Source organism: Camelina sativa, chromosome 14 (genome assembly GCF_030686135.1).
Source record: "Camelina sativa cultivar CO46 ecotype springtype chromosome 14, ASM3068613v1".
Classification (NCBI taxonomy): Eukaryota; Viridiplantae; Streptophyta; class Magnoliopsida; order Brassicales; family Brassicaceae; genus Camelina; species Camelina sativa.
The window spans coordinates 21,577,735-21,592,451 of record NC_141893.1 but is presented as its reverse complement, the minus strand read 5'-3'; the positions used below and the strand labels follow the sequence as shown (position 1 = coordinate 21,592,451).

General features: G+C 37.3%; 2 protein-coding genes and 1 long non-coding RNA gene across 4 annotated transcripts; 1 reads left to right on the top strand and 2 right to left on the bottom strand.

Annotated features, from left to right (window-relative positions):
* The first annotated feature begins 8,631 nt into the window (after window positions 1–8,631).
* Window positions 8,632–9,388, top strand: LOC104742049 (uncharacterized). Its single transcript, XM_010463008.3, has one exon. The coding sequence runs from the start codon at window positions 8,892–8,894 to the stop codon at window positions 9,267–9,269; it is 378 nt and encodes a 125-aa protein (XP_010461310.2). The 5' UTR covers window positions 8,632–8,891; the 3' UTR covers window positions 9,270–9,388.
* A 1,223-nt stretch (window positions 9,389–10,611) lies between these two features.
* On the bottom strand, window positions 10,612–12,124 carry LOC147928512 (uncharacterized). The gene is made up of 3 exons (XM_087485797.1): window positions 11,728–12,124; window positions 11,346–11,644; window positions 10,612–11,242 (listed from the first exon to the last, which is right to left on the bottom strand). Exons 1-3 carry the CDS (start codon window positions 12,082–12,084, stop codon window positions 10,723–10,725), a joined length of 1,176 nt encoding a protein of 391 aa, XP_087341923.1. The 5' UTR covers window positions 12,085–12,124; the 3' UTR covers window positions 10,612–10,722.
* A 1,055-nt stretch (window positions 12,125–13,179) lies between these two features.
* On the bottom strand, window positions 13,180–14,524 carry LOC104742047 (uncharacterized). Of its 2 annotated transcripts, XR_015579340.1 has the most exons (5): window positions 14,394–14,524; window positions 14,105–14,195; window positions 13,893–14,021; window positions 13,761–13,815; window positions 13,180–13,646 (listed from the first exon to the last, which is right to left on the bottom strand). It is a non-coding gene; the product is annotated as an uncharacterized LOC104742047 (long non-coding RNA). The 2 variants fall into 2 exon arrangements; XR_015579339.1 differs by lacking the exon at window positions 14,394–14,524 and having other exon boundaries at window positions 14,105–14,245.
* Between the last annotated feature and the right edge of the window lie 193 nt (window positions 14,525–14,717).

The following is a 14,717-nucleotide window of genomic DNA, read 5'->3' as shown; positions in this document are numbered from 1 at the left end:
CAGATTGTTTTCAATCTCATTGAAGTCACCTAATACCACCCTAGGCTTGCCTTGGTAAATGTCATTCTTCACCATGTTCTCCATTGCATTCCAAAGTAGCTGTCTTGGTTTTCTCTTAGGATTTCCATAGACATATGTCAACCAAAAAGTAGTTGGCCCATCGGTGATATATATATCCGTATGGTAAAGTGTCGGAGATGAGAGAAAATCACACTTTACCGTATTCCGCCAAAAAATAGCTAGTCCTCCACTGAGACCGTTAGGGGAGATAAAAAAATGGTGAGAAAAGTGGAGGTCTTTACCAAGCTGTTGTACATATGTATCTTGATTCTTAGTCTCTACGAGGAACAGGATATAAACATTATACTTTCTATTGATATCCTTCATATATGGAATTGTTAGGGGGTTCCTCAAACCCTGACAATTCCAGTGTAATATTCTCATGGTGGGGTTGGTGGCTTCGGGGTTACCACCTCCCCTGAAGCTTTTCCTGTAAGAAGATCATCTACTTTTCTTTTTGAGTTGGATGTTCCTTCGTCTTCACTTACTGGAGCAGACTTACATTCAATGCCTCTGCCACTTGTTGCAACAGGGATTGATGACAGTGGTATTTCCCGCGTTGCAAAATCCATGGGCTCTTCTTGATGCTCCAACTGTTGGGTTTGCTCAGATGGTCCAATGTTGAAATTTGAAGTAGCTGCATCACCCATGACTTCTTCTGCAGTGTCTGGAAGGAGGTTGTTTTCCATTTCCTGTGCTTGAAATGAACAGTTTTCAGCAATATGAGAGAGGCTACCGCAAGTATAGCAGAATTTTCTGAGCTTATCAAAAGTAAAGCGTATGAGAATGGGTTCTCTCTGTCTTCAAAGCGAAAGAAACGGGTGAAGATTATTCTACTACTTGCATCTATCTTGACACGCACCATGACCTCTCCAGCTTGATTATTGTTTGGTTCTTGGATGACAACCTCTTCTACTGGCCCTAAGACTTCCCCAATTTCAGTGATTGCTCTATTGTTTCTGGAGTCATCTGGTATATTATGAATTTTAACCCAGAATTTGATGACTCGAAGATAATCTGGGAAATGTCTTCTAGTCCACTTATCTACTATAACCAGCCAGTCTTTGTATGTCCAAGGACCTCCTTCATAAACAGTATTAAGGTGATGAGCTTGCCTAAAAAAGAACTGAACTGTACCATCTTCATTGATTCGACTGTTGATTATTCCATCTAACCTCCAGATCTTCGGCATCATAAATTTAATTCCAGCTGGATTCTGCGAGGGATGTATGCCTTTTACTACATGAAACTCGGTCTCTATGGGTGATGATGATGGATGATATGATATGATGATGAATATAGAGATGGATGCAAGGTGTTTCAATTACCCTTATGTAGTTGTAGCATAAAGGATGTCAAACCATAATGAGTGTGATGCAAGCAATCAGGATATGAATACTCATCTAAGTTAAGCCAAATATGAAGGATGTTTGTCACTAACAACCTAATGATGATTATGAAATGCAGAATGTAAACCTACTAAAACAGGATACTAAATGAAAAGTAAACAGAATGATTAAAGCAATAATGAAATGAAACATGAACATAAATTATAGTAAACAAACTAAGTAATGCCACAGGATTAAACAAAAACTAAATGAATGCAACAGGAAATGCAACTAGAATGAGACAGGGAATGAAACAGAAAGATGCAGAACATAAAACAGGAACTCTGGAATGAGCTCGAGCAAGCACTCGATCGGATGCTCGATCGAGTGGATGGTCGAGTGGATGAGCGAATGCCAGAAACAGAGCAAATATTGAAACAGAGCAAGCAGCAATCAATTAACAATACTTAAAAAGGAAATCAATAAACAAAGAAAGGTCTTAAGGATGGATTCATGGGATGGACTCAAGCTATGGCTATCTAAATTGGTCAACAAACCTCAATCAACAATGAGCTATCTCTAGACAATGATCTTCTAATACATGTTAATCCATTCTCATGGCAATAACAATCAAGCTAAGATATTCCCAGTCTAGCTCTCACTAGCAAAGATCATATAAAAGCAGGCATTAAAACCAAGATCATTATTGTCAAAAATCAACAAAACATCTAATCTCTTAGCATGCTTCATGATAATCTCTAGATCTAGCTTTATCTAACAACTTAGACATTGGTGTGATGCTAAGAATCTTAAGATCTAACCTTACCCTCTCAGATATAAGATTAGCATAGAGCATAACTAGCCTAGAAGAGATCTATAACAAACAAACTTGACCAATCTAAACAACCACAACCATCATCCAACCTAACCCATCCTTAAGATCCTAAACCACTACTCACAATCACAAAACATGATGAACAAAGTCATAAACCCAGAAATCAATGAAACTTGCATGATTAGAAAGATGAGATGAAGATCTACAATATTGAAGAAGAAATCAAACTCAAATTCTTAATACTTTGAAAGTTATGAAACCAACAAGTATCAAAAAATTTCTTAGAAAATAAACAAAAGTGGCTAAAAGGTCTAAGCAAAAAGGAATAATTCCCCAAAAGGGTAAATACTAGGTCTAGAATTGTACTCTAAAAAGTCTCTCCTTTTGTGGCTGCAGAGTACAAGGCCTTTTATAGGAAAAGGAAGAGAAGCCCTAAAAATGTTAAAAGACAAAATAAGTGGGTGGCTCGGTCAACTCGACCAGGTGCTCGGTCGAGTGCTGGTCGAGTGGCTTCTTCTTTTGCTTCTCCCATCCGGTCGAGTCCTTCTCCGCACACGGCCGAGTGCTTGGTCGAGTGGGTGGTCGAGTGGACTTCCGGACCTTGAGTCTTCAGCTCCAAATCCCTTGTTTCCTTCTCTTGACAGCTCCAATCTGCTTCAGCATCACTTCCATGCTCTTTAGGATCCAAAATCACCTGTTTATGCAAGAAACTATGCAAATGCAATGCAAATCTACTCTAATGCATAAACAGTTCTAAAACTATGCAATAATGGACAAATGAGATAGAAAATCATGCAAAAGATGTGAATATATTAGGGGAAAACAGGGCAAAATATATAAACATCAGAGTGAGGAGTACTAGCAGAAGCATTGCCATGGCAGGGATTCAGGGGGCAAAGGCTTGGATGGTGTTGGAAGTGTTGACGGTGGTTTGCTTGATCAAGTGGTGCTTGAAGTAGTTGGCTAGAATTGTCGAGAGGTGATTGTTGGTAGAGAAAACTCTGAGACCATAATCACATCCTCGGTAATTTGAAATCAGAACCAAAACATCATGAGACTTCAAAAACTTAGGAGAAGTGAGGCTCACCGTTGAAGCTAAAATCAGGATTCGCAAGCAATAGGTGTAAAACTGTAACATAATAGGTGGATTCTCTCTGCCATGAAAATGGTGACCAAGAATTCCACACAGATTATGTAGTCGGGTGAGACACTAACAGATAAACAATAGATCTGGGCTTCGGACGAGAGGATGGTTGTAGGGTATTGGGAGCAATAAATTTCACCAATGTAGCTACTAACATGTACCAAAAAATAGGTGTAAAGCCGTAACAAAACAGGTGGATCCTCTCTACCATGAAAATAGTGATCAAGAATTCCACAAAAAGTTTGCAATCGACAAGACACGGACAAGTAAACAACAGACCTGAGCTCCAAAATGTTTACTGTTAAGAGGATTTTCAAGGATATCAAGTGACACCAACGCAACAATGATGAATTACTACTCAGATGGAAATCATAGAGGTCGTAATCTTGACAACACCATTGGCTAGAGATTGATGTCCACAAGAGATAAAAATAATCATACCTGAAATTTTTTGTTGTGGGCTTGGTTTGGTGAACCGTTAATGGGCCGTCAACAGATAGAAGGCCCACCAGAGGAAAAACTCTTTCCTTAATGGTTGACCTAGCTGGAAAGAGCATGCGGCAGCGATTGTCTGGAGATGGTGGGTAGATTTGCAAGAGACGGGTCATCTCTGGTGGACAGGGCTTCAGCAAAAGCAAACCGGAAGAAAGGTCATTGGCTGGGATGAGAGACCATAAAAACAGTCCGTAATTGGAAGGATTAAAGCTTCGCCTGTAGAAGGAGACACCTTGTGTCGTCGACGTCTCCAATGGGTGGGAAGAAGCAGATGGTCCAAAGAGGAGCTCGTCTGCTAACTTCGGTGCCTCAAAATAAGCTTTTTCGGTGGAAAGCAGACATCCAGATCTGGAGTTAAGCATGTTGGCTGTTTGTGGATCATTTACGCCGGCTGAATTAATTAGAGAAAGAAGAAGGGGGTTCACCGGAAGCCTCCTGCGCTTTTTGTCTTTGTCTAAAAAAACTCGCCGGGATCTGAGGCGAGAGGGGAGATTTGTAACCAAAAAAGAAAATTAAATGGGGAAAAACTTAAAGAAGCGAGAGAGGCGATAACCGAGAGGGCGCCGCAGGTAAAGAGGTCCTGACGCCGGTGAGCAAGAGCTCCACCGGCATCGGAAGAGGTTTTCGAAGTTGGTTCCTCGATATTAATGCCTGAGAGAGAATAATATTTTACGAATGGGTTGGTGAATTATTTTACTTTCGTGTTCAATATTGTTAAAGAAACAAATGATAAGGAGAAAAGGAGTCATGTTTACTTAAATCATATATGTATCAATCATAGAGAACCAGTGGGAATTAGAAAGAGTAGCATCGAATATCTGAATTTGGTCCTAAGTTTTAAAATTTCCACTACTATTTCCAGCCAAATAAGAAAGAAGAAAAAAGACAGCTCAGATATAATCTATATAATATTAACAATTTAAATAAATATCATAAACAATTGTGATTTTTTGTCATACTTTCTTATGAATTAAATTTGTAATATTTATTTTGAAAAAAATCATATGGTTGTGTCTGTTCATTGTAGAATTGTGTCTTTTACCATAAAGAATCATACAGTTGCGTCTGTTCATTGTAAAGTTGTATTTTTTCACCATATCTTATTAATAACTTTTCATTCCAATGGTTATATTTGACATATCTTATCACCAATTGACCTAACCTACTGGTGGATTTGGATGTGAGTTCCTTTCCACGGTAAGGGGTTAAGATCGATGCCCTGCAGGACCAGCTTGGGGTCCATAGGGGCAGCTAGCCGGGGGGGAGGGGAGGGGCTAGTGGGATCTACGGGACGGGTTGTCATAAAATATCAATAAATTTTATGATGCTTGTTACTCTTTACTATAATTTTTCATAAAATATCTTATCTTGTTATACATACAAAAATATTTACAAGGTTATCTCTATTTATTATGACTTTTCATTCAATATTACTTTTATCTTAGAGTGAGTCTTTTTGCCATAATATCCATAATATTTTTTTAATCTAAATTTTCATTTTGACGGTTATGTTTTTAAACTCACATTTATATTTGTTTAATATTTATATAGTTTTAGCCTTATTTATTATTTTTCTTCTTTTACCATAATGTTTTATTTTACTAAAACATAGAATTAAGAATCTTAAAACATAAACGAAAACATTATACAAGCTTTTTCAAGTAATTGATCTTATATTCCTGGATCTTCTTCAAGCCCTTGATTTTCAAAGAATGAGTGACACTGTGACACTGATACACCCAAATTCAAGGATCACTCAGCCGGATTACAAAGGATAGAAACTCGCCAAGGTGCAAGGTGCAACAAGGGAGATTTAATGGATTGAGGGGTCGCACAGCAGTTGCGGAAGGCTGCTGATATTCCCAACTCCAATCGCTGCTAGATATGACACACTAGTCCATCAAGAGGAGGATGTTGCTTGGATATTACACACCAAGAAACAAGGAAGTGTTCTAGACAAAGAACAAAGAGATAGACTCATAAAATGAAAAGGAAAATTGATTGATTGATTCTCAAATGAGATTACATGAGTTTATATAGGGATAAGAAACTTGGTAACAAAGCCAAGTATTGATTATTCTTAAGACTAAAACAAAATAAAGATAGATAGTTGAATGAAGACCCAACTCTTGAAGTTTGCCTTTCTAAGGTTTCCTTCCGAAGGTGATTTGAACTCTATTTTCGTCACCCCTCTTTAACCACAAAATAAAATGTTTAGTTTGGGCTTTCTTGGACTTGAATTAGGCTCAAAATGGACTGGACTTGGTAAATAACATCCCCAATAGAATTTTCTATGCTCTCCTTGCCCATAATCTCTTGAATTAGCCTAATAAGTGCATCCATGAACTTCTCTCTCTTTCACTCATTGTTCCAATTTTGCTGATGAGAAACAACATGGGCTGTATCATTTCTTCACTTTTGGCTTAGTAGAAACAACACCTGGTTGCCATACATAATTCTGGAAGCTCTTAAACCAGTTGGACCTAAAACTCTTCAAGTGAACAACTAGATTAACCTCCTTTGGCAAATGGAATGTATCGTAAATGGTTCTTTGCCTGGAAGAATTGATCTTCAACTTTGTTCGTGTAGAACATGGCTCAACGATCTTTTTGGATGGTCTCATGATCATATCACACACAATTTGAGACTCACACAAGTAAGATCAACAAACAAAGCATTAAAATTTTGAACTAGATAGAAGAGTTAAGAAGATTACATATGCTTGTAGGTTGTACTGATGGTTGATCCTTTAAGTTTATGATAAGCCAAACTCTAGAAATGATACTTCCCATCCCAAATACATAAATCAAAATGGACTTCCCATCCCAAATAAATAAACATAATATGAACACAAAACGTTTTTGCCATAATTATATGCGAATCAAGCTTTCTCCAAAATGGTCCTTTTTTGTTTGTTAAAAGGCATTCAATTCATAAAATATATGTACAAAGGGCTATTTCCATAATAGGTCTATACAAATTCCTAAGGGTTCAAATCATATACATCAAACCGAACTAAATCGTTGGAACACAAAACCGACCGGATTAAATAACCAAATTAAGCCGGTCGGGCAACCTTAATCTGCAAACGTAGCACATGTTGCAGCCGTCGTCCAACATATATGCGGATGCTCACCGGAACAGGACTTCCGTGAGCCTGGACGACGCTAGCCAAACAGAGATGGTGATCCAAGATCCGTTTCCATCCTGCCACCGTAGAGCCGTTTTGAGAAAGAGGAAGAGAACCGATCTTTTCTTTGTCAAGGAGAATTCTTGCTCGGTCGTGAGAGCGAAAGGCAGTAGGGAGTAAATAAAAAGCCCTTCGATGGTGGCTTAGCTTCACCGGATTGGACACTACCTCCCCTATCAAAACCGATCCCGTGAAACCTCTAGAATCTCCGGTCTCCAAATCTAACTACCTTCCTCTCTTGTTCTTGCTATGAATCTCCTTTTTCCACTCACCGTAGCTACACCTCCAGTAGAGCTCTTACCATCGGTGTCTAGCAGATTCTTCTCCTCTCCAATGCCCCCTTGATTTTGATCCAATAGCTTCGCCCGGAAAAATGCAATGAGTCACGAATGAAGAACATGAGCTGAAGGGTCCGCCGTCATCGGAACTAACAGAGGACCCTCCGTCGATGCACGAGATTGTGATCACAAGAGGAAGAGTCTGAGAGAGAAACCGCCGCAAGTGAGATTCACACACGCAGGTTATTTACTCTCCATCCTGCACCCAAAAACTTTTTGTATTTAATTTTCCTCTTAAATGATCTTATTCTTCTTCTTTTCCAGATTTTTTTTCTTTTTCTTTTGCTATAATCATATATTCATATGTGAATCAAAGTTTTTTGAACAATACTTGGATTCACCCCTAAGGGTGAACCTCTTCATTCATCTCCTTATAAAATAAGAAAATAAAATCAATATACATTATTATAAAAATAAAAACTTAAACTGCTCTTTTATAGACCCAAACCGATATATAATTTCATTCTAATTGTAAAATCTAAACCCTAAAAATCTCATTTGTAAACCCAAACCGACATATAATTTTATTCTAATTGTAAAATCTAAACCCTAACCATCTCATTTATAAACCCAAACCGACATATAATTTTGTTCTAATTGTAAAATCTAAACCATTACCACCTCATTTGTAAACCCAAATCGATATATAATTTCATTTTAATTGTAAAATCTAAACCCTAACCACTTCGTTTGTAAACTCAAATCGACATATTATAATGGTTAATTTTAAAATCTAAACTCTAATCACGTTATTTGTAAACCCAAACCGACACATAATTTTGTTCTAATTTTATTAAACCAAGTCAATATTTAATTTTTCTTAATTAAAAGTATACAAATTTTGTTTTCTTAGGTTTTTTTGCTTTTTAATTTAATTTTGATTTATTTTTTAAATAAAGTAATGTATAAAAGATTATGATTAGTTGAAAATGGAAAGATAAACATAAATATTTAGAATCTTTTATACATTACTTTTATAAAGGAGTCAACCTAAATATTTTTCAGTTTTTTCCCCAAAGTCAAAAAAGTTTGGATAGAAATCCTCTTTAACCAAACTTTTAACTAATTTGTGGGTAAACGTCAATTTAATAACTATAGAAATTTTGATAATGTTTAGGGAAAATTGTAATAATTTTAGGATTTTAAATATCGAAACAAGTAATTGCTGGTTTCTTATCCAAAATGGACTCTTTTGCCATCAAAACGAATCGAGTTTCCAACAAAGTCTTCTTGGTTAATAATACAATTAGATGTGTGATAAATTTTGTAACTAAAGTAAAGACTAAAGAGAGAGTCACATGAGAAAGCCAAAGACAAAAAGTATATAACAAGTCAAAATAAATGTTTTTAAAAGTCTTTTTAGAAACAAACAACAAAGTCATGTGCCAAAGAAGCTTCTGTGTTGTGATCCCACTCATTACCAATTCGTACAGCGCACGACCTCTTCTCCTCCTCTGTTTTATCCGGGGGCCATGACTATTCACGCGCCGCCGTCTTCACAATGTTGACCGACGTCTTTTGGCTTCGTACGCGACGTAGCCGGTTCGTTTTCTTCCTCCTCTGTTCTCCTTTACTAATCCCAATCCTTTGCGCCTCGATCCCTATACTCTGCGCCATCGAGATCTTCAGTCGTCTCCGTAGTCGTCACCCTTGGTTTGCTAAATCCGCCGCCGATGAAGATGATTTGAGGCTCCGGAGATGTGAGGAAGGTTGCGGTTGCGGCGGCGGAATTGAAACTGAAGAGGCTGGGTTGCTTCAGAGATACTTGGAAGATCAGTTGATTCTTGTTAGATCTGTTTACGACTGTGGCGAAGAAGATCAAGATCAAGATCGTGATCTTGATTCCGATCAAATTATTAGGGTTCCTCTTCTTTCGTAATTTTCAATTTCTTTAGATTCGTAATTTTTTGGTTTATCAAAAAAAAATGTAGATAAACAAAATGCCGTTTTTTATTATTATATACTTTCAAATTACAATCAATTGAAAATTTTCTATCATTTTCATTGCTCTTTGATTCAAAAGTTTCTCTGAAATTTTCAATTTTCATTATCATCATTTCGTCGTTAAAAAATCTATCAAATAAATCATAAAGAAATAAGAAACTGAAAATTACGAAACATAATCCTAGTTATTTAATTAAGGAACAGGTTATTTACTCTCCATTATTATTGTCAAAAGTAAAATTTTCCACTAATGTTATTTTTACTATTTTTCTGGAACAAAATTCAAAGAGAGAAGAGGATAAGAGTTCTCTTATGTTGGCCTGGGTCAGATCAAGGCCCACCTTTTTTTGTTGGGTGTGTTCCCACAGCCACAAAACGACCGAACCGAACCAAACTCGACCAAATGGTGCAAGGGGTAATACAAGAATGGGAAGTGGTCCAGACTTTATTTCCTCACTTTCTTTTGACTGACTAGAGAAAATTACTTATTTTGAACTTTGCTCATATGAGTCATATCCAAAGGTTTGATCTATTTTTAGAAGGAATCGAAAAGAAAAAAAGAGAGTAGATTCTCACATTGTTTTGATGTGAATATCACTTTATATTTTTCAAATCATTACGTTTTATGAAGGCCAACAACTTTTATCACCACCAAGCTTGGACCATACTTGGAACTTTGGAAGAGCCCAAGAACCTCATGTTGAAGTCATAAATACCCAAAACCTACTCAAAAATGCCTCTGAATTGTGAAGACTAAAACAATGCAATATCAATAATCTTGACTAAGTCCGAATTTCAGAATGTACACGTACACTTTATAGTTTTTTTAAAAATAAAAAAATTATCCAATAATTCTGTTAAACTTGATAATATTCATTATAGTCATTTTTGGGCAATGAATTGATGAAAAAATGTTGCGTGAAACTCCATTGAATTTGAAGAATGGTTTCACACTCCTTGTCATCCCAATGATTTACATTTACTCAGTGTACCACTGCAATCTCGGCCAGACATGATGAGGACTTCAAAGCTTGTATGAGGGTCTTTGAATCCCGATCTCAACAAGTATTTCAACTCCAAGGTTATCCAAACACGACATCAAAACATGAGTAAAGACGAGGATAAGCCTTAATTAGCGTCGTACCATCTCAAATTATCCCCTTCATGTCGAAGAACCCAACCAATCTCACATTGATCAGAACCATGTAATATTAGCATAGCATTTTAGTTTACATGAATGAATTCACGATTTGATTATAGGTTAACATTTTCTATGGTTTTCTAGAAAATTTCTTCATTAGTTATCTTATTAATTAACCTTTTTATATACTAGAATCCGAGTTTATTTGTAACTTGGATGTACAAAAGAGCAGAGAAAATCATGTTATTTAAATCAAATGATGATGTAACCAATTCCTCATGAGGGCAAACGCTTCCTCCGCGTCTCGATCATCTTCCGCCGTCTCGGGCCGGTGGACAAAGCCGTGACCTCTTCCTTCATACATAACAACCTTTGACCTTTCACCAATCTTCTCCTTAATTTCGTACAAACCCTTCACTTCACAAAGCGGGTCTCTGTCTCCGGAAACAAACAAGACTGGCACTTTCACATCTCCGGCCACCGCGGAGTCTATTCTCGTACCGTAGAACGAGACACCGGTGCTGAAGTAATCGTTCTCATCCGTAGCTAATACATCAACTACACGCCCACCGCCGAAACAGAACCCCATCACTCCTAGCTTCTTGGAGATGCCAGCCGCTGCAAATTCCTCAACCATCCATTTCGTGAAGCTAGTTGTGTCTTTTCTGATACGGTCCGGGTCTTGTTTTCTTCTCCATTCCTCGTATTCAGACTTTGGTCGGTTTTTCGACCATGGATCTCCACGGAACAAGTCCGGGACAAGAACACTATCTCAACCAAAAGAAACAAAAAAAAAAACACAAAATTGCAATTTAATTAATGAATTTTGGAATTTAAGAGAGGTAAGTAAATGGAGAAGATGTTATATACTTGTAGCCATTGCAAGCAACACGGTAAGCGAAGTCGCGTGTGGCTGAATCTTGAAAGCCAAAGACATCAGAGAGTAGAAGCAATCCAGTTCCGTTATTGTTCTTTACTGCCGTTAAAAGATAACCTTCAACGCCGTCGACTGACACTTCTGTTCCGTTAACCAGCTCACACGCTTCTTCTTCGTCATCGTCATCCTCGTCGACCTCCACGTTAACGGCGCCGTCAGAGGTCTCAAGGGCAGAAATGTTCTTGAGACACCTTCGTCTCCGCAAGAAGCTCCTCGTGATATATATTTCCATCTGAGAAGACAAATCTTATAAAATCTAAATCTCTTTTAATGATTTAGCTTAAAGAATCAATGCTTAAGGAATTTGAAGCGTACAGAGGACGCGAGAGGTACGAGTTGCGGAGGAGGAAGGTTGTGGATGCCATGGCGGTTGAACGGTGACCATGGTGCTCCGAATTTGGCAGAGGAGGAAAGACAGGCCAAGGACGCAGCCATTGTATGTATCTTTCCAGAATCAATATGGTCCAGAAGTTTTTCTTTATATTGGTTTGGATATTTGTTAATAAAAATGGGACAAAAAAAAATTAAAATGGTTACTAAATTGCAATATAGAATAATGAATGTCAGTGGTATGAGAAATGAGATGTAGCTATAAACAGTATAAAAGTATATTTTACGAGGATTTATTAATAGTTTGGCTCTAATATAGAACTTTATAATTACAAATCGCATGTTTATGTGACAAAACTGTAATTTTTTAGATAAATTATATATGTATAATTGTAACTGTGTATATAATTATATATATATATGAAGGGATTCCTTCAAGGATGATAACCTTGTGGGTGATGAGTTCCTTTTCATGTACGGACGGGACAGAGAAGGTCATCATGTGTGCTACAATAAGGTCTATGGTGAATTGAATAAGAAAATTCTCTCTGATGAAAAAGAGATGAAGCGGTTTCTGAAGAAGATTGTGTTCTTGAAGAAGAGCAAAAACAATCTCAATATCAGTGGAATTTCTACATTTCTGCAAGTCTTTGACTTGACGAATTATCAAGGACTGGAAAGAAAGTGTTACGATCAGTGGCCAACCAAGCTGCAGAAGTTGTGAGGTTATTTCATGAGGAAAATCCTGATTTTGTCTTTAGAGTGGTACATATCTTTAGAAGATGTTTGTTTGATTCGATTTGATGATTTTTTTTTAATCTGTAGATTCATAAGATAGAAGATTGGATGTTCTGTTCCAGGTTTTGATTAATGCTCTTAGGGTGATGAGTCTGAAGAAACAGAATGTCTGTAAGACTTACAAGCCATATCTGAAGGTCTTCAGACAAAGCAGGAAGAGTTCAAGTGTCAACTGCCAGGGTGGCACATTGGAGATAGTGCAACACATCGAGTATGGTGATGGGGAGCAGATTCGACTACAGCAATATCATGGGCGAAAAAGGTGTCAGCCTAACTGGTGTTTGTTGGAGGCTGACACCTTTTCTTTAAAACCACCTACTGCTCCAATAACCTTATGAACACATCATAAATTAAAGAGTCAGAAGATACTAAAGCAAACCTACATTATTTACATGTACCATGGAGCTTGTAGTTACTCCGGTGTAACCAGCCTTTCAAGTCCTCATTCTCCTTCTCTATTATACTTAAGGACTTAAAGACCCAAAAGTAGCAACATCCTGCACCCAAAAACATTTGTAAGAGCACAGTTGAACAACACATATTTTTTTTTTCGTCGAAAAGAATTATATTAATTTCTGAAATCATTACAGAGATTGTTCTTTAGCCACAAGGGCTGAGATACAAAATTAGAATAAAAAATAGAGGAAATGCAGCCATATTTTGCTAAGCTATGAGCGGCTTGATTAGAGGAACGTTTAGTAAATGAGAACATCACAGATTTAAATTTTGAAGACCAAAATAAGTTGTCTTGTATAAGGTTAGATAATGCCGCATTAGAAGTCAATCCATTGATGATGTTAATAAGGGTTTGACAGTCTCCTTCGAAGCAAACATTAGTGTATCCGCGAATCCAGCATTGTTGAATAGCCGCCAATAAAGCTCTTGTTTCAGCCTCTAGGGGAGTTAGGACAAAACCTAAACGAGCCGAACCCCAAGTGAGTGCTTGGCCATGTTTATCTCTTATGATCCATCCACCTGTTGATTGTAGACTTGGAGGGTGTAGTCCTGCATCAAAGTTGCATTTTAACAGAGTTTCATGTGGAGTTGTCCATGTTTCTTGTGATGGTGATTGAGATGGTTGTCGAGTAGATATCTGTGTTGTAATCCTGATCCAACACATATATGAACATGAGAAAAGAATAAGATCATCAATAGAAAACATATGAACATTACGCATAGACAGATAGATCAAACATACGATAAACAAAAACATAACTTACATATTATCGAAGGCTCTACTAATTTTTCTAGACTGTGACATATAATCCTTTTTTCCTGTAGCCTTCAATATGAACACAAGCGAGACAATAGACTAAAGAGGCAAGGATGAATGTTTAGAGATTTAGCAACACCTTGGTGCTATTCAAGGAGGGTCAAAACGTTGAGAAGGTGGGCTTAACTCCTCATTCTCCATCCCTATTTTCATAACTGCAATGTAACCACAATACTTAAGGCCTTGTAGTCCTAACAGTAGCAACGTCCTGCACCCAAAATACTGTATTTGTAACAACAGAATTAAACAACACAGAAGAGGAAAGAGTAGAGAGTTGTAGAAAACACTTACATGGGGGATCGACATATCCGCTTTAGATGAAGAACATCATAGCTGCTTTCTCTAGATCCATTAACCTTATCAACTTCGGTTTCTCAAATCCCTTTCAAAGAACACCAACAAAAACAAATAAATGACAGTTAATTTTTTAACTCCAAACAAACAAAGGTTTTCAAATGTTGGTGTGAAAGAAATCCACAGATCTGGAGGAATCAGAGTAAGAAGAGGAAGAATCAAAGGAGCATGAGGGGTGCTGTCATCGACGGTGTCGTTTTGAGCTAAGACAGATCTTCTTCGGTACCTTGAGGATTTCGGAGGAGGAGAAGCATGGTTTCGAATAAGTCAATAAGGTTGTTCTTTAAAACTTCGGTACCCTAAAACTGAATGTTTTTTTTTTTTTTTCCGGTGGTACCAATAAGTCAATAAGGTTGTTCTTTTTCCCTTGAAGACTATTGGACAAGAGGTTTCAATTAGCAGTGGAGAGAGCGATGCTAATTCTGATTACGAGGACGACTAGTCATGGCAATATAACTATACTTATTCCAGTGTTTGCATTCTTTTAGTGTGTTGCTATGTTTTTGATTATTTTGTAAACTGTAAAACTTGGAAATTTGTACTCCAGTTT